The sequence below is a fragment of the Canis lupus genome, chromosome 11 (genome assembly GCF_003254725.2).
Source record: "Canis lupus dingo isolate Sandy chromosome 11, ASM325472v2, whole genome shotgun sequence".
Taxonomy (NCBI): domain Eukaryota; kingdom Metazoa; phylum Chordata; class Mammalia; order Carnivora; family Canidae; genus Canis; species Canis lupus.
In genome coordinates this window covers 50,440,548-50,464,328 of record NC_064253.1, presented here as the reverse complement: position 1 = coordinate 50,464,328, position 23,781 = coordinate 50,440,548, and the positions used below count along the sequence as shown (strand labels likewise).

Genomic DNA, 23,781 nt, shown 5'->3' with positions numbered 1-23,781 from the left:
AAAGAGGAAGGGGCTAGACTATAGGTGGCTTTGTAGGATGTGCTAAGGAGCTTGGACTTTGTCCTTTAGATGGGTGACTAGTTGACACTGAAGGGTTTTAGGTAAAAGGAAGCAGCATGGTCAAAACTGCTTTCTAAAAAATGGTCAGCTCTGTACTGTGGAATATGGTTTGGAAGGGGCAGGACGGAGACGGGCAGAGCAGTTGAGAGATATGTAATTATGTAGGTGAAAGATACTGGGACTGAACCACCAAGGCTGTAGTGGTTGGAATGGGGCTAGAGAGGGGAAATTTGACAAATATTTATGTTATCAAATTGACTGGACCTGCCTGTTGATTGGATTTGGGACTGAAGGAGAGGAAAGGAGTCTAGGATGCTTCCCAATTTAGCTCTGAGTCACTGGTGGATGATATTGTTACTCACCCACTCCCACGCCCCTACCAAGGAAAAGAAAGGTATTCACGAGAGACACAGAACGCAGAGACATAGGAAAAAGAGGGAAAAGCATAGCCTGCAGAGGGAAAAGCAGGCTCCTCGCAGGGAGCCTGATGTGGGACTCGATTCTGGAACTCTGGGATCACGCCCTGAGCTCAAGGCAGATGCTCAACAGCTCAGCCACCCAGGCGTCGCATATTCTTTGAATTTTTCTTTGCTTTCAGCATCATTCCTTTAGAAATAATTCTGGTGCCATTGTGGCAACAGTTCCCAAAAGGATGTAACTTTGAGTAAAAGAATCTATATTAGTAATTTATAAAAACTGATTATAATAGGGTAGCCTGTGACTCAGTTGGTGGAGCATGTGACTCTTGATCTCAGGGTTGCAAGTTCAAGCCCCATGTTCAGTGTAAAGATTACTTAAAATCTTTTTAAAAGATTTATTCATTACAAAGAGAGCTTGCACATATGCATGAGTACAGGGGAGGGGCAGAGGGAGAGGGAGAGAGAATCCTCAGACTCCCTGATGAGCATGGAGCCCGACTTGGGGCTCCAGCCCAGGACCCCAAGATCATGACCTGAGCAGAAATCAAGAGTCAGCTGCATAACTGACTGAGCTGCCCAGATGCCCTAAAAATAACATCTTAAAAAAAACTGATTACAATATTTTTCCAATGAAACACATGAAGATATATTTTGTTGAAAGTACTTTATAACTGCAAAATGGCAAAAATCTGCAAGTGACAATGTACAATTGGATTAGACCAGGATTTTAAACTTAAAGCACTGAATTAAAACCCAACATTGGTTACCATCTATTCCTGGAAATTCTTAAAAAATTAAGCCTCTGTATTTAGAGAGATAATACTTGTACTCTTTTAAGATAACTAGGTTCAACAATTTTGTTATGTTTATTTTTAGGTGATTGCTTCTATGCTTTTTACCAAACGTAGAAACTTAAGCTCATAGTGGGGCTTTTGAAAGGAATCATAGTAATTAATTGCAAAGTATTAGCTACTTAACCATAAACTTGAAACTTTTCTTTTTCCACTAAAAAAAGAATCTCTCAAAAACTGCTTTTGGGTGTAACTCACATAGTTGGCATCCCAAAATCTACATCTAGCTTTAAGAATTCCATTAAGTGTCATATATTCTCATTCTTTTGCAGCTGTTGTTTTGAGCAGTTGTTTAGTGTCACTTGTCTTCAGTTGAGATCACTGGTCTATAGATAGAATAATCCCTAAAGTTTGAAATAACTCCCTTCTTGGGGGGAAAATATACCGTAGCATCCACCTTTTAATTTTTCAATGATAATACTGAATTTCTTATGTTATTATTAGGGACCTTACACCTAACATGGGTTACAGAACCATTTTAATGAATATTAATTGAGAATTTTGGGTTTGTATTGTATACATTTCTAATGGTACAAGGGACCCAGTGACTTTGTTAGCAGTTCCTAAAAGATGATTACTCTTAGTGTGTCCTAGAGCTGAGTGGGTTGGGGGTTTAGGATGTGAACATACACTAAAAGCCATTGAATTCACTTTAAGTGGCTGAATTGTATGCTATGTGAATCAGATATCAGTAAAGTTGTTTTATATATTTTAAAAAGTGGTCATTGTCACAATTTAGGGGAACTCAGATGAAGAAATATTTCTTGGCAATCAAGCTACTTTAGTTGGGGCTCTGAGGTGGATGAGTTAGTTGGGCATCTAACTCTTTTTTTTTTTTTTTTTTAATTTTTATTTATTTATGATAGCCACACAGAGAGAGAGAGAGAGAGGCAGAGACACAGGCAGAGGGAGAAGCAGGCTCCATGCACCGGGAACCCGATGTGGGATTCGATCCCAGGTCTCCAGGATCGCGCCCTGGGCCAAAGGCAGGCGCTAAACCGCTGCGCCACCCAGGGATCCCGGCATCTAACTCTTGATTTCACCTCAGGTCTTGATCTCAGAGTCCTGAGTTCAAATCCCATTTTGAGCTCCACGGAAGAAGAGGAGAGAAGAAGCTATTAAAAAGAAGAAGGAGAGAAGCTATTTTAGTCTTTATTTTCATACTACTAAATAATAAGGTGTAATATGCTTTTAATGCCTGGTAACCTTCCTATGTAGTCTCTTACTTTTAGGAATAGCATATTCATTTAACACATATATAATTAAATATGTAGAGTGGAAAATAGGAAAATATTTGAAGAGGCCATAGAGGTTTAGCCTGCCAATGCTATGTGTTCTTGAGCAAGTCACTTAATCATTCAGAGCTTTAGTTACCACATACAATGAAAATGTTGGACCACATCCTGGTTCTCAAACTCAAATGCCCATGGAGCTAACCAATTAATGTAAATGAATAAAATTGGTTGGTTGGTCGGCATAAAGGAACCAGGAGCAGAGAGACCATGGTGTATAGGATAGTATATGCTCCTTTAAGGAGAACAGCCACAACTCAGTTTTCATCTGTTGATTTATCTTATTGTAGGCCCAATGTAACTATCTTTTAATTTTCAAGAAAAATGGAAACTGGATTATTTTTAATTGCTCTTGATTTTTAAATAGTGCAACTAATTCTAAAAAAAATTTAAACATTGTGTAAGCCAAACTGCAAGGTATGAAGGAATCCTTCATGGGCTAAATATTCTAGATTAGATAGCTATGGACTAGATGATTTCTATTGATCCTGGCTAGCTGTAGAATGCCTTTCTGTTTGTTTGTTTGTTTGTTTTTTAATCTTATAGAAATACAATGTGGTGCTTACCAAAGAATATGTGTGAAACATATATGTAGGTTATAAAGCACAATACAAAATGAATAAATATCTAAGACCTAGCACATGATCTCCCTATGCTCCCCTGTTCCATGTTTCCCTACTCTCCCCTCAGAGGTAACCACTATTCTATATTTTGTGTTTAGATGCCTAAATAATACATTAGATTGCTTGCTTTTGAGCCTTATAAACAACAACAAAGTTTTCTAGGATTTATTTCTCTCATGATGTTTCTGAGATTTGATAAATTACTGAGTGTAGCTATAGTTCTTTTTTATCACTATTGTATAATATTCCATTATATGTATATTTCCAAATTTATTCTCTAGCCAATAGATATCCAGGTTATTTTCAGCTTTTGGCTCTTATGAAGAGTGCAACTATGAACATATTTGTATATGCCTCCTGAAGCATGTGCAAACGTTTTGTGGGGTATATACATAGGAGTTGAGTTGTTTAGTTGTATGATATATGAAGACTCAAATTCGTAGGATAATGCCAAGCTTTTTCAGTATTACTGACTTAGCCCCATGAGTCTTGATTCTGAAAGTTCTCCATAGCTCTGCCTTCTCTAATTTATTCTGTCCTCTCTTTCTATACTTCTCTTCCCTTGGTGAAGATAACTGCTTCACTGCCCTTTTATTTTCTTTTTCACAAAAACCATATGTTCCCTGTCATTTCATTAAGAACTTTTTCTCTAATAGAATACAGTCATATTTAGAAGTAGATATTAGCCTTTCACATTTCATAAATGTAACTTGCTAAAGAAGCCTTTTAAAAAGCTTTTCCAGGGACGCCTGGGTGGCTCAGCAGTTGAGCGTCTGCCTTTGGCTCAGGGCGTGATCCCGGATTCCTGGGATCGAGCGCCGCATTGGGCTCCTTGTATGGAGCCTGCTTCTCCTTCCTCTGCCTGTGTCTTTGCCTCTCTTTCTGTGTCTCTCATGAATACATTAAAAAAAAAAAAAAGTTTTTCCATACAGAAATATTTATTTAAAATTTAATGGTCATTTAAAGACTTTGTAAGTTGTTATTTGTCAGGTTCTATACAGGATTAGTTACAACGTAAGTTCTGTTTACGGTGTGGCTGTGTTTTTTTTTTTTTTTTTTTTATGATAGACACAGAGAGAGAGAGAGAGAGAGGCAGAGACACAGGCAGAGGGAGAAGCAGGCTCCATGCACCGGGAGCCCGACGTGGGACTCGATCCCGGGTCTCCAGGACCGCGCCCTGGGCCAAAGGCAGGCACCAAACCGCTGCGCCACCCAAGGATCCCCTGTGTTTTTTCAATTACCTCACAAATGATCTGAGTATTTCTGGCATTTATGAACTCTTAGTTGTTTCAGGAGCTGCTTAGCATAAATAATTTGAAATTTTGGGGTGCCTGGATGGCTCAGTCGGTTAAGTGTTTACCTTCAGCTCAGGTCATGATCTTAGGGTCCTGGGATTGAGCCCTATGAGCCCTATGTGTGGCTCCCTGCTCTGCAGGGAGTCTGCTTCTCTCTCTCTCTCTCTCTCTCTCTATTCTTCCCTCCCCCTCCACTTCTCTCTTGGTTGCTCACTCTCAAATAAATAAAATCTTAAAAAAATAAAAAAATAAGGAGGGGTGCCTGGGTGGCTTAGTCAGTTAAGTGTCTGCCTTCAGCTCAGGTCATGATCCTGGGTCCTGGGATTGAGCCCCCCATCGGGCTGCCTGCTCAGCAGAGAGCTTGCTTCTCTCTCTCTCCCTCTCTCTCTCTCTCTCTCTCTCTCTCTCTGCCATTCCCCCTACTTGTGCTCTCTTGCTCTCTCTGTCAAATAAGTAAATAAAATCTTTAAAATAAGTAAAGATAGGGTTCCTAAGCATCTTAATAAAATGAAGTAGGTTTTGGTTTATCCATTATTAGGCTAATATTGAATTACTCTTTTTAAATTTTTATTTACTTTTTTTTAAGATTTTATTTATTTGAGGGAAAGAGAGACAACACAAGTCTGAGGGTGGGTGAGGGAGAGGGAAAAGCAGACTCCCTACTGAGCAGAGAGCCTGATATGGGCTCAACCCCAGAACCCCAAGATTATAACTGAGGCAAAGGCAGACGCTTAACACTGAGCGACCCAGGCACCCCTACTCTTCTTTTTTTTTTTTAGATTTTATTTTTAAGTAATCTGTGTACCCAGTGTGGGGCTTAAACTGACAACCCTGAGATCAAGAATCATGCTTTACTGACTGAGCCAATCAGGCACCCCTTGAATTACTTTTTTAAAAACCATGGCCATCACCCTCACTTAGAGCATGTTCATTATCCTTTTTTAATTTATTCAAATAAAGCTCTTGAGGTTTTCATTCTGTGCTTGACAAGTCTAAAAAAGTAAGTGTTCAGCATGTGCATCTTTTTAAAAAGATTTATTTATTTATTACTTATTTATTCATGAGAGACACAGACTAAGAGAAAGAGAGGCAGGCTCCCGGTGGGAGCCTGTGGGACTCCATCCTGGACCCTCCCAGATCAGGACCTAAGCCGAAGGCAGGCGCCCAACCACTGAGCAACCCAGGCATCCTGCATTTTTTTTTTTTTTCAAGTAGACTTCATGCTCAACGTGGGGCTTGAACTCACCACCCTGAGATTGATAGTCACATGCTCTATTAACTGAGCCAGCCAGGCATCCTAGCATGTGCATTCTTGACACCTCTTAACCACAGCTCAGTTTTTTTTAATTTAATTTTTAAGTAAACTCTACACCCAACAGGGGCCCATACTCATGACTATGAGATCAAGAGTTGCATGCTCTGCCAACTGAGCCAGCTGAGCACCCCCGCAGCTCAAATTTCTACAGAAAATTTCAGTATATTTTCTCAGTTTCTTCCATGGTTAATTTTGGTTTTGATAATTATAGAAGTGAACACTTTACGGAAAGAGCTTTTCCCTTTTAGGTGTTAATGTAACATCTAAAATTTAATGGAAGAGGTTTCTTTTGGGGTGATAAAAATATCCTAAAAGTGGGTTGTGGTGGTAGTTGCACAACTCTGAATATACTAAAAACTACTGAATTGTACACTTTAAATGGGTAGGTTTTATGGTATGTGAATTATATCTCAATAACGTTGTTAGAATTTAACGATGTTTTGAAGGGAATTCTTGACCCTTTTTCCCTGTTTCTTTGATAATTCAAGTATTTGTGATGTCACATGAATTTGAGAAACTACAAATAACTTAGGTGCTTTTGAACTTGGGCCATTTTCCCCGTGTTTCTGATTAGCAAGGGATATATAGACCTTAGATTTAGGTTTTCTACTTTTTTATAGCAATCAAAAACGTTTTTTAGACATATTGAATAGTCTGCTTGTAAAACTGTCAAGATAACAGTGGATTCTGATATTTTCTTCAGGTTTTTTGAAATACTGCCAGTGGGTTCATGTTAGTTACACTGTTGTCTCTTCCTAGGCATAGAAGACAGAACTCTTAGCAAAAATGTCCTATTTATTGGGGTGCCTTGGTGGCTGAGTTGGTTAAGTAAGGGTCTGACTCTTGATTTCAACTCAAGTCATGATCTCATGAGTTGTGAGATTGAGCCCTGCAGTGGGCTTTGTGCTAGGCATGGAGCCTGCTTAGGATTCTCTCTCACCCTGTCCCTCTGTCATTTACCCCTTTGCCCCCCCACACTGAAGTAAAAAAAAATATATATATATATATATATACACACACACACACACACACACACACACACACAAAATTTACCCATAGGATTGCTTCAAAGAATGTTTTATAAGGAATATTTTTTCCAAGTCATTGACACTATATGTATATTTGTTTCACTAACTCCTGTTTTTCTCAGGTTGACTTAAAAAACTTAGACTGGGATCCCTGGGTGGCGCAGCGGTTTGGTGCCTGCCTTTGGCCCAGGGCGCGATCCTGGAGATCCGGGATCGAATCCCACATCGGGCTCCCAGTGCATGGAGCCTGCTTCTCCCTCTGCCTGTGTCTCTGCGCCTCTCTCTCTCTGTGTGACTATCATAAATAAATAAAAATAAATAAATAAATAAAAAATAAAAAATTTAGACTGAAATATCTTCATTTATTAGCAGATGTCATCTAGGCCAGAAAAAAAGTTATGAAAATTGGTATCATTTTGTTTCCAAAGGCCTAAGAAAGAAAAATCACACATAGAGTTGAAACTCTATATGTCACATGGATTTAAAGTAACAATGAGGGCAGCCTGGGTGGCTCAGCGGTTTAAGTGCCTGCCTTCGGCCCAGGGCATGATCCTGGGGTCCCGGGATCAAGTCCCACGTCAGACTCCCTGCATGGAGCCTGCTTCTCCCTCTCCCTCTGTCTCTGTCTCTCTCTCTCTATCATAAATAAATAAATAAAATCTTAAAAAAAATAAAGTAACAATGACACTGTATGATTTTATTTAATGTGAAATTCTAGAAAATAAAACTCCTCTACAGTGATAGAAAGCAGGTCAGTGATTACCTTGGGCCCAGAGTAGAGGAGAGGGTTGACTGCCAAGAGTGGATTAGGAAATTTTAGAGGTGATTGATGAGACTGTCTTGATTGTATTTTGTCAAGACTCATAGAACTATACTTTTAAAATAGGTCTTGTTTATTATATATAAGTAAAGATGATTAAAAGAAAAATCGAATAAGACCATATATACACATGCCTTGTATTTGTATCAAGTGTTGGTCTTTTAATATATAGCATCATCTAATATTTCTACATTATATACATAATCAGACATTTATGTTAACTGTGCCAATGAAGAAGAGAAAAGTACTCATACAGGGGCACCTGGGTGGCTCAGTGGTTGAGTGTCTGCCTTTGGCTGAGGTCGTGATCGCAGGGTCCTGGGATCAAGTTCCATATCAGGCTCCCTGTAGGGAGTCTGCTTCTCCCTCTGCCTATGTCTCTGCCTCTCTCTCTGTATCTCTCATGAATAAATAAATAAAATCTTAAATAAAAAAAAGTACTCATATAATTGTCATTGATGAAATAGTTTGAATAGAAGCTTACACATAGTATTACTATTAATTAGTATATTTTGCAAATATATCTACTTTAGTATCTCTAATCCTTTGCCTTTTAATTCTATGTTATATATTCAACTTTTCACCAGACAATAGAAACCATCTTTTAACAGCGTTAAAAGTCTTTATATGGTGTGCCTATTTGTATCTAGTCAGGCAGCCAGCACTTCCTACATGCAGAAACACTGATCCAGTGCTGAATATGAGAGCATGGCCCCATCCTATGGAGTACTTTACAGTTTTCAAATTAGTTTTATATAAATATTGTGTTCTTTGAGAGCAGATGAAACTCAGAGAAACCGACTTTGCCTAAGTTTACAGTTAGATGACTGAGATCTGATTCCAAGTTCATTTTCAGGCAGTTTAGGTGGATAAAATTCCAGAGTTGAGGTAGATGAATGGAGAGTTTGAGAGAACATGTGAAATTCAGTTGGATCTTATCCATATTGTGGAATGTGTATAAACTTCCCTAATTTTGTATAAAGTTACATGTATTCCCCTTCCAGTTGATTTTCTCTAACACCAGGATAAGAAAGTTTGAATTTCTGCCAATTGGATTTCTTCCAAGACTATTTCTGATTGCTACCCTAACAGCTGAGACCTCACAGATTCTGGGTGTTACAAAGGAGAACCCTGCATACTTGTGGCATTGAATGTGAATGAGCCCTACATATAAAAATCTGCCTATTAGAGTGCTTGGGTGGCTCAGTCAATTGAGCATCCAACTCTTGATTTTGGCTCAGGTCATGATCTCACAGTCACGGGATTCAGCCCTGCATCAGGCTTCTCAGTGGGAAGTCTGCTGGAGACTGTCTCTGCCCCTCTCCTCTCCATCCTTGCTCACTTGCTCACTCTCAAATAAAATAGATCTTAAACACAACACTCCCCCCCCCCCCCCACACACACACACACGCCCTGCCCTTCTGGCACCATTTGGATTTCATTGATTTGCAGGGAATTTTCTTGGTGGTGACAGCTGTGAGCCATTTCCTGCTGCAGACAGATGCAGGAGGCTGCTCTCCTGCTGAGTGGTATAGATGGTAGGTCTTTTGTGACAAGGGGATGGCAGTGTGGTTGTCTTTGCCACTACTTGTGAAGGAGGCAGCATGGAATAGTGGAAAGAACATGGGACTAGCCATGAGAAGACTTAGGTTCCAATCTTAGAACTGTTACTTGAGCTATGTTACTTTGGGCCACTCACTGATTCATTCCAGTCTTTCTCCTTTTGAGTAAAATGAGGGAGTGGTATGTATATCACAGATAAATCTCAAAATCATTATGCTAAATGAAAGAAGCCAGATACAAAAGAGACTATATTGTATAATTTCATTTATATAAAATTTTTAAAAATGCAATCCAATATATGGTGACAGAAAGCAGATCAGTGGTTGCCCAGGGCCAGGGGCGGAGAAAAGAATGGAATGCAAAAAGGCATGAGGAATCTCATTTTGAGAGTAATGAAAATGTTCTGTATTCTACTTGTGGTGGTTTCACAGGTATATACAACTCTCAAAATTCATAGAATTGTAAACTATTGTGTACATACACTCAAAAAATGGGATTCTAACTTTTAATAAGGGCTTAATAAGAAAAAATAGATTTGGATTATTTACCATGTGTATAGGAGGGGAGAAAGCACAGATATGTACTTGTGAATTTGTATAAATATTTGTATATACTTTGTAGTTTATGTAATAGGAATGTTGAAGCACTAAATAAAATTAAGTCATTAGCCTTGATCTCTAAGTCTTGCTTTACCTATTTGTCATTTTTATCTGAAATTTTATGAACTAATAGTAGTAGAAGACATTTAAGGTCAAATTCCTCAAAATATTTGAAATACTTAATTTACTAAAAATTTTGACTCTATATGCCGTTTGTGTGATTGTTTTGCTTTTTAGCAGTTACTGCATCCTATCACCTTTATGTTGCAGGAGTCTGTTTACATCATTATAGTCACAACATGACAAAGGTGTTAGTGGTAAATTCTTAGTTCCAATATATAGCACAAGAAACAAAATGGAAATGACTTGACAATACCCCTTCCCCCAGTTCCCATCCTGTATTCTATTAATGGTTTAAAATCCTCAAAATCCTTAATAAATACTTCCAGAAGCGAAAACTAATTGGAGTTGACACTGATGTTGAAAATTGACCTAGAGAGAATATTCAGTAACTCAAATAGGAAGTAAGAAGTGACCATTCTGGATTAGCTGTGGCTGTATAGAGCTATTCCTGATCTCCTCTTTCCCTAGTGCTCAGACCCTTTGTACTTAAGACTTGCAGGGAATGCATCATTTTTAGCTGGATGTAGGACAGTGGCAGCTACTTCTAAGACAGAGAAACACTAGTATTTTTTTTTTTTAAGATTTTTATGTATTTATTCATGACAGAGAGAGAGAGGCAGAGACACAGGCAGAGGGAGAAGCAGGCTCTATGCAGGGAGCCCGATGTGGGACTCGATCCCAGGTCTCCAAGATCACTCCCTGGGCTGAAGGCAGCGCTAAACCGCTGGGCCACCAGGGCTGCCCGAAACTCGTGTTTCTTGGAGGAAAGCCAATTTTAGGCTTTGGTCAGGAAATATACAAAATGAAGCTGTCAAGATAATTGATTGAAACACATGGAATATATATATTAAAAAAAAAAAAAAAACATGAGTTAATAGTGAATTTTTTAAAAGCACCCTACTCCCCCCAAATCCTAAAGGAACTCCTTAGATACCATCCGTGTCTTCATGTACAAACTCTGCTTTGGATAATCAAGTAGCCCTAGTTGTTGACAAGTTTTTCTTTACAGGAAAATTCCACCAATAATGATATATTCAGGAAATCATTTTGCAACCCCTCATGAAATAATTGAGGCAGGTAGCAGTCATCATTGGATGAAACCATTGGATTAATTGGCTGATGAGAGAACTTTACAATGAAGGAATCTGGCTGCAATTCTAGTAGATATTTGCATATATTCTGATGTGATGGTAATGTATTTTAAAGCACATGTAACACCGATGAAGTATTTTTGCCTGAAATGTGGAACTTTATTCTAATATAGGATTGCAAGATTAGGCCAAAACAGAACAGGATACTAGTTAAAATTGAATTTCAAATAAACAATGGTTTTGTTTTGTTTTGTTTTAGTATGTCTCATACTTGGAACATACTTGGTTTATGCAAGAAGTCAGTGGAATAGAAGGGGAAAAAAAGAAGGATTTTAAAAATATTTGTTTAAAGGTGCCTGGGTAGCTCAGTCGGTTGAGCTTTGGGCTGTTGATTTTGGCTTAGTTCATTATCTCAGGGTTGTGAGATTGAGCCCTGCCTCAAGCTCTGCACTCAGTCTGCTTGTCTCTCACCCTCTGCTCCTTCCCCTGCTCACATGTTCACTCACTCTCGCTCTCTCTCAAATAAATCTTTAAAAATATATATTTTGAGAGGGTGCCTGGATGGCTCAGTCAGCTAAGCATTGGACTCTTAATTTCGGCTCTGGTTATGATCTCAGAGTTGTGGGATCAAGCCCCACATCTGGCTCCATTCTCAGTGGGGAGTCTGCTTTCAATTCTGTCTCCACCTCCCTCTGTCTCCCCTGCCACCACCTTGCATGTGTGCCTGTATACACATTCTCTCCCTCTCTCAAATAAATAAATCTTAAAACATATATATATTTAGGAGCTCCTTGTTGGCTCAGTTGGTGGAGCATGCAACTCTTGATCTCAGGGTTGTGAATTCAAGCCCCCATTGGGTGTGGAGATTATTTAAAAATAAATCTTTGGGGATCCCTGGGTGGCTCAGCGATTTAGCACCTGCCTTCCATCCAGAGCGTGATCCTGGAATCCCGGGATGGAGTCCCACATTGGGCTTCCTGCATGGAGCCTGCCTCTCTCTCTGCCTGTATCTCTGCTTCTCTCTCTGTGTGTCTCATCAATCAATAAATAAAATCTTAAAAAAAAATAAATCTTTTTTTGGAATTAAAAAAAAATCTTTAAATATATACATATATACATCCATACATGTTTAAATTTAAATATTTTCTTGGAAAACTGGACAGCAATGTGCAAATACACAGAAATTAACTAAATTTGAGTTAATTTGGATTAAGGACTGAATGTAGGAGCTCAAACCATAAAACTTGTCAAAGAACACATAGATGTTAAGCTCTTGGATGTCAGTTCTGGCAATGATTTTTCGGATTTAACAACAAAAGCAAGAATAAACACATAGGACTACATCAAACTAAAACCTTCTGTACAGCAAAGGAAACCACCAATAAAATGAAAAGGCAGCCTACTGAACTGGAGATAATATTTGCAAATCATGTTTTTTTTTTTTTTTTAAGATTTTATTTATTCATGAGAGACAGAGAAAGAGAGAGAGAGAGAGGCTGAGACATAGTAAGAGGGAGAAGCAGGCTCCACACAGGGAGACCAATGTGGAACTTGATCCCAGGACTCCAGGATCATGCCCTGAGCTGGAAGGCAGACACCTAACCAGTGAGCCATCCAGGCGTCCCATGCAAATCATATATCTGATAAAGGGTTAATATCCAGAATATATAAAGAACTCTCATAACTCGATAGCAAAATAAAGAATCTGAGAAAAAGGGGAGCAGAGGATCTGAACATTTTTTCAAAGGCACATAGATGGCCAACAGGCACATGAAAAGATGTTTAACATCACTCACATCAGGAAAATGCAAATCAAAACCACTTTGAGGGCAGCCTGGGTGGCTCAGTGGTTTAGCGCCACCTTCAGCCCCGGGGGATGATCCTGGAGTCCCGGGATCGAGTCCCACATCGGGCTCCCTGCATGGAGCCTGCTTCTCTCTCTGCCTGTGTCTTTGCCCCTCTCTCTCTCTCTCTCTCTCTCTCTGTGTGTGTGTGTGTCTCTCATGAATAAATAAATAAGTAAAATCTTTAAAAAACAAAACAAAGCAAAACACTTTGAGCTATCACCTCACACCTATTAGAATGGCTATTATCAAAGACAGGAGATAACATTCCAGAGAGGAGGTTAGTGAGAAACTAGTCCTTGTACACTACTGGTGGGAATGTTAATTAGTACAACCACTATAGAGATTCCTTAAAAATAAAAATTGGGGACTAGGGTGGCTTGGTTGAGTGGCCTGCTCTTGATTTTGGCTCAAGTCATGATCTTGGGGTCCTGGGACTGGACCCCACGTTGGGCTCCATGCTCAGCCCGGGGAGTCTACTTGAGGATTCTGTCTCTCACTCCTGGCTTCTCCCTCCTACCTCCACCTGCCTCTAAGATAAATTAATAATTAAAAAAAGTAAAAATAGAACTACCATATGACTCAGCAATACCACTTCTGGGGAATTATCCAAAGAAAACAAATACACTAACTCAAAAAGATATATGCAACATTATTTACTAATGATATGAAAACAACCTAAATGTCCATCAAGGGGTAAATGGATAAAGAAGTAGAATATATATGTGTGTGGATGGACCTTGAGGGGATTATGCTAAGTCAAAGACAAATACTGTATGATCCCACTTATATATGGAATCCCAAAGAAACCACAAAAGTAAGCTCCTAGATATGGAGGCCAGAATGGTGGTTGCCAGAAGTAGGAATTGTGAGGGTGGGCGAAAATGAGTAAAAGGAGTCGAGAAGTACAAACTTTCAGTTATAAGTTATAGGGTATAATGCGCAGCATGGCAACTATAGCTCATAATACTGTGTTGCATATTTGAAAGTTTCTAAGAGAGTAGATCTTAAAAGCTCTTGTCATAAGAAAAAATCTGGTAGCTATATGGTGACAGATGTTAAGTAGACTTCTGGTCATTTTGCAGTATATACAAATGTTGAAACATATTGTATATTAAAAATGTGTTTCAGTTATATCTCAATAAAAATATACACATATTTAAAGATAAATATTTTTATTTTTTATTTTATTTATTTGTTTATTTTTAAAATTTTATTTATTTATTCATCAGAGAGAGAGAGAGAGAGAGGCAGAGTCACAGGCAGAGGGAGAAGTAGGCTCCATGCCGGGAGCCTGACGTGGGACTCAATCCCGGGACTCCAGGATCACACCCTGCGCTGAAGGTGTCACTAAACCGCTGAGCCACCAGGGCTGCCCAAGATAAATATTTTTAAAATATACTTTTTAAAGATTTTATTTATTCATAAGAGACACAGAGACATAGGCAGAGGGAGAAGCAGGCTCCTCACAGGGAGCCCCAGTGGGGGACTCGATCCCTGGACCTCAGGATCACACCCTGAGCCAAAGGCAGATGCTCAACCACTGAGCCACCCAGGCATCCCTATATTAGTTACTACTAAACAAACTCTTTAGTAGTCTACTGACATGTTTAAAATAATCTCGGTGGGGTGCCTCGGTGGCTCAGTGGATTAAGCATCTGTCTTTGGCTCAGATCATGATCTCAGGGGTCTGGGATCAAGCCCCACATTGGGCTCCCTATTCAGCAGGGAGTCTGCCTCTCCCTCTGCCACTCCTGCGCCCACTCATGCTTGCTCTCCTCCTGCTTGCTTGCTCTCTCTCTCAAATACATACATACATACATACATACATACATACATACATAAAATCTTATAAAAGTAAAATGGAAATCTGGTTTAGCCAGATTGAATAAAATAGTTTATGTGAAGGACTTAAACATAGTTCTTGGCATAAAATACAACAATAAATTTTAGTTTAATCAGATTGTCAAAGTAGTATCACTGCACTATGTGCCGAAATAATGTGATTAGCCTTGTTACATGAAATGTTTTTTTGAACTATATGAAGTGTTCAAGGTGACATTGCTAAAGATACGGTGTGTACCAAGCAAGCCCTTCTAGTTTGTAAGGGCTCTGAGGTTGTCCCCATTACTTTGAGTGATGGGACTTGTAGAGAGTTAGGAATCCAAGAAAATGGCTCCTTAGCCACCACATAAGCAAGCTTCATGCAATGTTGTAATCCTGTAGTTGCCTTGGTTAAAAAGTAGAAATGGTAGAACTTTTTGTTCTTTGTACTGTCTAAGCAGATTGTGTTCATTCAACCAATACTTGGTACACACCATTCTAGCTAGACTGAGAAGATCATATTGCTTTTCTCTTGAAGAATTCACACTATAGTATAAGGCAGAGCCACCTTACATCACCTCTAGAACAAGAATGGCAATAAATAAAATATATATATATAAGTCTGTAAAAAGTACCCTATCGGTTTTACAATTGAAACACTATAGAAGTTTGGAGAGAGAAATCACATCTCCATGGGGTAATTCATATTTGTCAAACATTATTTATAATTATGTGAATTGTTTTTAGTGGCTATAACAAACAGCATATGAAAATGCTTATGTTGGTACGCCTGGGTGGCTCTGTGGTTGAGTGTGTGCCTTCAACTCAGGGCGTGATCCTGGGGTCCAGGAATGGATCCGCTACAGGGAGCCTGCTTCTCCCTCTGCCCGTGTCTCTACCTCTATCTGTGTCTTTCATGAATAAATAAATAAAATCAGAAAGGAAAGGAAAGGGAGAAAAAAAAGAAAAGAGGAAGGAAGGAAGGAAGGAAGGAAGGAAGGAAGGAAGGAAGGAAGGAAGGAAGGAAGGAAGGAAAGAAAAAAATGCTTATGTTAAAAAAGTAGATTGCAATATAGTTATGAGTACAATGTTATATAAAATGTAAAAATGCATTAAAAAATAAAAAGCTAGAGGGAAGAACACTAGCAACAAGTAGTTTTCTCAGGTCAATTTGAGAAGGGAGGGAGCGAGGTAGATGGATTTAGAGATATATTTTTAAAATAAAATATATAGTCACATAGTTACAAAAGTTAAAAAACAGCTGTTCTAGGTCCTGCTCTGGGTGATGAAGAAGACAGCAGTGAAATAGAAATAACAATAGGAAAGGTAATAGCTACTGACATTTATTGCTATATAGTAGTCTCCTTCCCATGCTTGCCCTCTACCAACTAGTTCCCCTCCCCCCCAGACCAATACTATTACTTTATTGTGCATCCTATCAGAGACACTTTATGCCTGATAAGCAAATATATAGATTTATTTTTTTTATTTTTTATTTTTTTTAATTTTTATTTATTTATGATAGTCACACAGAGAAAGAGAGGCAGAGACACAGGCAGAGGGAGAAGCAGGCTCCATGCACCGGGAGCCCGACGTGGGATTCGATCTCGGGTCTCCAGGATCACGCCCTGGGCCAAAGGCAGGCGCCAAACCGCTGCGCCACCCAGGGATCCCCCCTATATAGATTTATTATAAATAGTTTTCTTTCTCTTCAATGAATGGTACCTTTACAAACCTTTACAAACATACAAACTGTTTTGTACCTTGCTTTAGTCACTTCAATATATTGGAGAATTTACTTTTTCTTCAATAATATATTGAGAGTTTATTTATTCTCTGTAATTGTTTCGTAGTATCCCATTTAATGGGTTACTGTTATTCATTTAACTAGTCCCTGTCTGTACTAATTCTTTGCTAGTATATAAAGTGCTGCAGTGAATAACTTTGTTACTTATGTCATTTTGTACTTGTCCACAATATCTATCTGATAGGTTCCTAGAAGTGGAATTGCTGGGTCAGTGCATTTGCATTTGTAATTTTGGTAGATCAAGCTCAGTGGACTAAATCACCTGGGGAACTTTTTCAGTGTTCTTCTGCTTGTCTCCCTTAATATCTGGGAAATTTGGGATGCCTGAGTGGCTCAGAGGTTGAGCATCTGCCTTTCGCTCGGGGCGTGATCCTGGGATCCAGGATCGAATCCCACATGGGCTCCCTGCATGGAGCCTGCTTCTCCTTCTGCCTATGTCTCTTCCTCTCTGTGTCTCTTGTGAATAAATAAATAAAATCTTAAAAAAAAAAACATCTGGGGAGTTTTTTGGTTTTGTTTTTTATTTTTCTATGTATCTGAGATGGAGCTCAATATCTTAATACTTTTAAGTTCCTAGGGTGATTCTGATGTTTACCCCAGAAGGAGGATGTTAGACCCTTGTAAAATGGATTGTGTACTAAACACATATCGAATTTTATTTTTTTTATTTTTATTTTTTTAGCATATCGAATTTTAGAACAAAAGAGCAGCTCTTTCTACCCATGGGTCATATCCTTGTGCTTTAATAAAAATGCCTTTTTGCACTGAGAAAAGAAAACACAAAAAGTAAAACAAAAGAAAGTGGGTTAAGTATAGGGCTCAGAAAGGCAGCATGCTCCCAATTTTTATAGATGTATGACAGTGGCTGCTTTAATTTACATATCCAGATTACTGCTGTCTCCAGCATCTTCCCCTCCCATGATATTATGGGATATCCAAGCATTGCAAGATGAAGACATTAGTCTTTCAGGTACTGACAAAGGGATGCAGTAGATGTCATGGTAATCAGAGTTTGGTATGTTCCAAAGGAATGGGTGTGTGAAATACAGGATTTTGTACAACCTGTAGAAATTAAGAAAACTGCATAGCACCTAACCTGCTGTTCTGGGTTAGGCTGAGCCAAGTAGGAAATATAATTGCTTGGAAGTAACTTAAAACACACCAAAATGTCAAAGGCTTATTCTGTTCTAGCTTCTGTGCTAGGCAAAGATAGTAGTAAACAAACAAACCATGGTAGTAATAATTGGGCACTGAGTATGTACCAGGTATTATGCTGAAAGTTTCACAAGTATTTTCTCATTGAATCCTAATCCTAGGAACTGTGGTCACTATTACATTCCCCTTTAACAGTTGAGAAAAATGAGCTTCATAGATATTAAATTACTAACTTACTGAAGATTGTGCATGTATCTACTGCATAGAATTGTTTGAAGGTTAACAAATAGTACTTAGAAGAATAGTACCTGCTACGTAATAAATGCTCAACAGTATTAGTTATTATTACTAAAGTACAGAGGAAATACTAATAATCCTTTGCCTAGGGCATACCTCAAAGAAGAAAAATATAAGTAGGGCTTTTCTTAGGAAAGACAGATATTTCAGTAGAAGAAACTGTAGTAAAGGGATTGGTGGCCTGATTTGGCTACTGCATAGGGTGATTAGTGGTAAAATGGTAGAAGAAGATGAGAAATGAAAGGCTTCATGAGAGGGTGGGGCAGAGAGCTCTTGAGCTATTTTGAAAGAATGGGCATAACTCATTTTAGGAGACAGAGGGGATTGGGAACATTTCAGGCAAAGATACAACACTTAAGAAGGCATAGAAGCAGTGTTGGCAGTATCTACTGCTATGTAGTAAACTACTGCAAAATTAAGTGGTTTAAAACAATTACTATTTTATTTACCCACAGTTCTATTAGTCACATATTTGGGCTAGGCCTAACTAGGTAATTCTGGTCTCACCAAGGGTCACTCATGTGGCTGCAGTCATTTGGTGGTGCCACTGGGGCTAAATAGTATGATGGCTTCTCTCACAAATGTGGCTTTAATGATGGCTGTTGGCTGGACTTCTTCACATGGTAGTAGAAGAGTTGCAAGAGAACAGCAGAAGCTGCAAGGGTTCTTGAGGCCAAGGCAAGAAAGTCACAGAGTGTTGCTCCACCACATTCTATTAGGCAAAACAGTCACAAGGCCAACCTAGATGCAATGGGAGGAAAAAGACACTGCCTCTTGATGTGAAAGGACATGCGAAGAATTTGTGGCCTTCCCCCACGCCCTCAAATCTTCCATAAATGGATGAGTTTAGGATGTGTAGCCTTTTCCTCACCCTAAGTAGTGTTTCCTCCAAAGTTAATTATAGAAGTTACTTTAATCACCTTTATTACCTGGCCCTCAACTCTGTTTCTCTTAGAATGAAGACAAAATATAAATTAAAGTGAAAAAATCTTTACTGAGAATTAACTAACTGAATTTTGAAAACTGAGCTTTTAAAACAGTTTTGAGAAAATGTTTTTAATATTTTCACAAACTTGAACTTGATTAACAGTGGTGTAGAGAATTCCTCGGGGTCCTGACTTCAGTAATAGACTAGGATTATGTGTTATTAACACATCATTTATTAGTATTTGATTAAATACCTTGGTGTTAAAATTTTTTGAGGATTACAGTATTTGACCATTTGAAATCTTTTTTTAAATTTTTATTTATTTATTTTTTAGATTTTGTTTATTTTTAGAGAGAGGAGAGTGCAAGGGGAGGATTGACAGAAGGGGAGAAAGAGAGAATCTCAAGCAGACACTGAGTGCTGAGCTCAATGTGGGGCTTACAACCTGGGATCCTGATGAGCAGAAATCAAGAGCTGGATGCTTAACTGACTGAGCCTCCCAGGTGCCCCTAAAATCTTATTTTTGTTTTTAGTAATCTCTATATCCAACATTGGGCTTAAACTCACGACCCTAAGATCAAGAGTCACGTACTCTTCTGACCGAGCCAGCCAGGTGCTCCAACAACCATATAAAGTTTTGACCATTTCCTACGTTATTTACTTATTTATTTTATTTATCCTAGGAAAATTATTGTATTCATATTCTGTGCAAGTTAACATCTACAACCACCTACCTTCACCTACCTTTTAGAATGATCTGAGATCCTGAATTAGATTCTGAATTAATGATGTTTTTACCTCTTTATTCAACTAACTTTTGCCAGTACTCAGCAGATACAAATGTGATTTCCTCTGAGTTATATCAGTTCTGTGGTTTGCTATTTAATTCTGCTTTCCATTCTGAAAGAGTTCTTAGCCTTTGTTCATTAATCATAGGAAACAGTTGTGCAACATGCCTTGACATTAACTTGAACATCTAAAATTAGTCTTGCTACAATCAGTGGTTGGGAACAAGGTTTCAGTAGTTTGTGACATGTGTTAAGTAGACATTGCAAGGTTGGAAGGAACTTCCTAGAATTAAGTAAGTAACTTGCATTGTGTGTGTGTGTGCATGTACCTGTGTATGTATACAATTGAAGTTCTATTTGTATTAAGCAGATGAACAAATTACATCTATTACTACAAATGCATCTAAGCATCTTTCCCTATGCACTGTACTGTTTAATTATTTCAGAAGAAAAATGTATTTGAAAACTTGGCATGCTAGAATGAATTTTTCTGCATGTTTGTTTTGTGATTTTAATTTTTTAACAAAATAATTATATATACCGTTATTTCAAGTAAATGGCTTTTTTTTTTTCCTTTTCAGAATTTATAGAAACTCATTCACAAAAATGACATCCTGGTTGTATGAATGTCTTTGTGAAGCTGAACTTGCACAGTATTATCCTCATTTTACTGCTCTTGGCCTTCGAAAAATAGATGAATTAGCCAACGTTACAATGAAAGACTACTCTAAATTGGGAGTCCGTGACATGAACGACCGCAAACGTCTCTTCCAACTTATCAAAATAATTAAAATTATGCAGGAAGAAGATAAAGAAGTCGGTAGCCCAGAGCATCCTCTTCAGACAAACCGCCTGTGCAGTAAGCCTTGGGAATCCAGATCTGGCCCTCGCCGGCAACTGCATTTTGATTCTCCTGCTGACGACAAAGACAGAACTACCAACAACAATGGGTTTGAAATGTGCAGTTTATCAGATTTTTCTGTAAATGAACAGAAGTCTAGTTACCTAAAAGTGCTGGAACACATACTGCCGGATGATTCCCATTACCATACAAAAACAAGAATTCTGAATGCTACAGCTGCTGGTTCCTATGTGCAAACAGAAACTAACACTTCACTCTTTTCATCAAATCACTTTTCTCCAATCCTGGGGGATTATGATATTCCCATTATTCAAAGAATCTCTCATGTTTCAGGGTATAACTATGGAATCCCTCGTTCTTGTAGCAGGTAATCATTTTTATCTTTTTGGGGGGTATGATGGAGAGGATAGCATCAGGCAAGGGCAAGCCTCCATGATTAAGAGCACCCACTCCTTATTTACAGAAAACTACAGTGAACAGCTTCTGCAATAATAATAGCAGTACCTTGATGGGGTGAAGTTCATGAGGAATTGGGACTTTCCAGATGGGAGAAAGATGATATTGTTCATGTATGTCAAACAGCTGCTACTTGCCAGGGTCTGCTATTATTCCGTTAGCAGACCTATTTCTATTATTTATTATAGTGTAACATGATACATATAATGCATCCTTGAAGGCAAAATAGTTAACTGGCCTTCTGCAATGGAAAAAATGTGCGTATTCCACAGGGTTTTTTTTTTTTTAAGGCTATCAAATGCACTTCAACCAGGAGATATAGAGCTTAAAAACAAAGAGCATGTAGTTGAATTAAGTAGTTCTTTCTTTTTTCTTTTTTCTTTTTTTTTTAAGATTTTATTTATTTATTCATGAGAGACACAGAGACAGAGAGGCAGAGACACAGGCAGAGGAAGAAGCAGGCTCCATGCAGGGACCCCGACATGGGACTGAGTCCCGGGTCTCATTGGACCCTGGGCCGAAGGCGGCGCTAAACTGCTCGCTGAGCCACCCAGGCTGCCCAAATTAAGTAGTTCTTTCATGCAACTAGTTTACCTGCACACATTGAAATATGGTCCTGATTTTGAGTGCTTTTTTCTATTCCAGCCCTGCAAGAACATATGATTTTGGTGATTGCAGAAGACTAAGACATTTTAATGTAGCTTAGACTTTGAGACTCAGGGTGACAATAAGTTATTTTCACTTAGTGCTTTAAGTTAAATGTTGAAATTAAGGTCCCTAGGAGCTGAAATATTGAATAATCTCTAATACCAGAATTGGTATAATAGAAAGCATGTTCTTTTAAAAATAACACATTTGTTGTTTTGTTATTTTAAAAGTTATACATGGCAAGTTATGGAGAAACAAAATACCTTCTTTTTTTTTTTTTTTTTAAGATTTTATTTATTTGACAAAGAGCACAGCAAAGGGGGAGCGGCAGGGAGAAGCAGGCTCCCTCCTGAGCACGGAGCCCAGTGCTCAATCCTAGGACCCTGGCATCATGACCTGAGCTAAAGGCAGACACTTAACCAACTGAACCACCCAGGCATCCTGAAACAAAATACATACTTAAGCCACATTTCCTTTTCTTTCCTTTTCTTTTTTAAGGCTATTATTTATACTTTAAAACAAGGTATATATTTACATCTGGTCTTATATTGGCTAAGCTTTCAGAGGATCTCATAACCAGTTCTTTTATTCACCCCAAAAATAAAAGACTCAATTTTACAGGTAAAAGTGCTTTTAGTAATTTGAAATACATAGTGCATTTTATAGTATTTCTGAAAACTTTATTTGGTTTAGCAGAGCATAGAGTATATAGTACTCTTTTCTTCTTTTAATTGTTAGAGAACTAGATTGTTCTAGTTCTAGACAATGACTATCAAAGTCAGGATTGTTTCTGTCCTATTAGTTAGCTCTGGTGAAAGAAGAGATATTTTCTTGAATATTACAATCTTGTATTGAACAACACATAAAAATCTAAACTGGAATTATTTATAAATAAAGATACCACTTTACATTATTTATTTGGACAGAATGAATATTTTAGTTTAAATACTGCTATTTCGGGATCCCTGGGTGGTGCAGCGGTTTAGCGCCTGCCTTTGGCCCAGGGCGCGATCCTGGAGACCCGGGATCGAATCCCACGTCGGGCTCCCGGTGCATGGAGCCTGTTTCTCCCTCTGCCTGTGTCTCTGCCTCTCTCTCTCACTGTGTGCCTATCATAAATAAAAAAAAAAATTAAAAAAAATTAAAAAAAAATTAAATAAATACTGCTATTTCATTTATGTGGCACATATTAAGTATCACCTCTTCTAGGTCTGATTCTAGTTGTAAAGATAATTAGGATATGTGGAGGCTCTTAGACTCTTAAGGGGAGTGAGTGGGATGACAAACAACCATATGGTGAGGTAAGTGCTCTTATCAAGGTTTATACATGACAAACCCAGAATGAAAGCTGTTCCATTGAGCTTTCTTACTTTTAATGTCATTATTTTATCTCTCTTCTCACTCTTTATTATGTGAGGGAAATAGAGATTAGAAAGGACATTTCCTCCCAATAATTCTCATATTCTTACCCAGATGTTTCTAAGTAGCAGTCAAGGTTTTAGAACCCTGAGAAACTCCCTCACCAACTTAATGCTTACTGTTAGGATGTCATCTTGTCCAAAGTGCATTCTCTTTGGATGCCTCAAATCAAGTAAGCTCAAAATAAATTAATAAAAGTCTAATGCATTTAGAGATCTTAAATAGATCTAACTCCAGCTGTCTTAACTCTTCATGTCAGGAAGATACAGCTTATCTCTTCTAAGGAATGTTGGGCATTAAAACCAGAGCCTTCTAGTGGTACCAGGGAGGCTCAGTCGCTTAAGTGTCTGACTGGCTCAGGTCATGATCTCAGGGTCCTTGGGATTGAGCCCTGTATCAAGTTCCCTGCTCAAGGAGGAGTCTCCTAGTCCCTCTGCCCCTCCCCCTCCCACTCATTTTCTCTTTCTCTCTCCAATAAATAAATACAATCTTTAAAAAAGAAACAGAGCCTTTTAGCAGAACATTCATTCCTTTTTGCCCCTTGAACTTGAAAACTGTAGTCTTTTTGACCACATGATCCATCCTAGAGTCCTTAGTCAATTTTGAAAAAGACTTTTTCTATCCCATTTAATTGGCTTTATACAATTAGGTTTTTAATACTTCCCAATAAAAAT

At 38.4% G+C, this 23,781-nt stretch overlaps 1 protein-coding gene across 3 annotated transcripts in view; it reads left to right on the top strand.

The window, feature by feature from the left end:
• The window catches only part of KIF24 (kinesin family member 24), a 74,866-nt gene that overhangs the window by 7,148 nt on the left and 43,937 nt on the right, over positions 1-23,781 (top strand). For all 3 annotated transcript variants that reach the window (XR_003129754.3, XM_025432385.3, XM_025432384.3), the window contains exon 2: positions 20,304-20,951. Coding sequence is in view for 2 of the 3 variants with exons in the window: in XM_025432385.3 (XP_025288170.1) it covers positions 20,329-20,951 (623 nt within the window). In the remaining variant the exon portion in view is untranslated. The remainder of the gene's footprint in view (positions 1-20,303; positions 20,952-23,781) is intronic.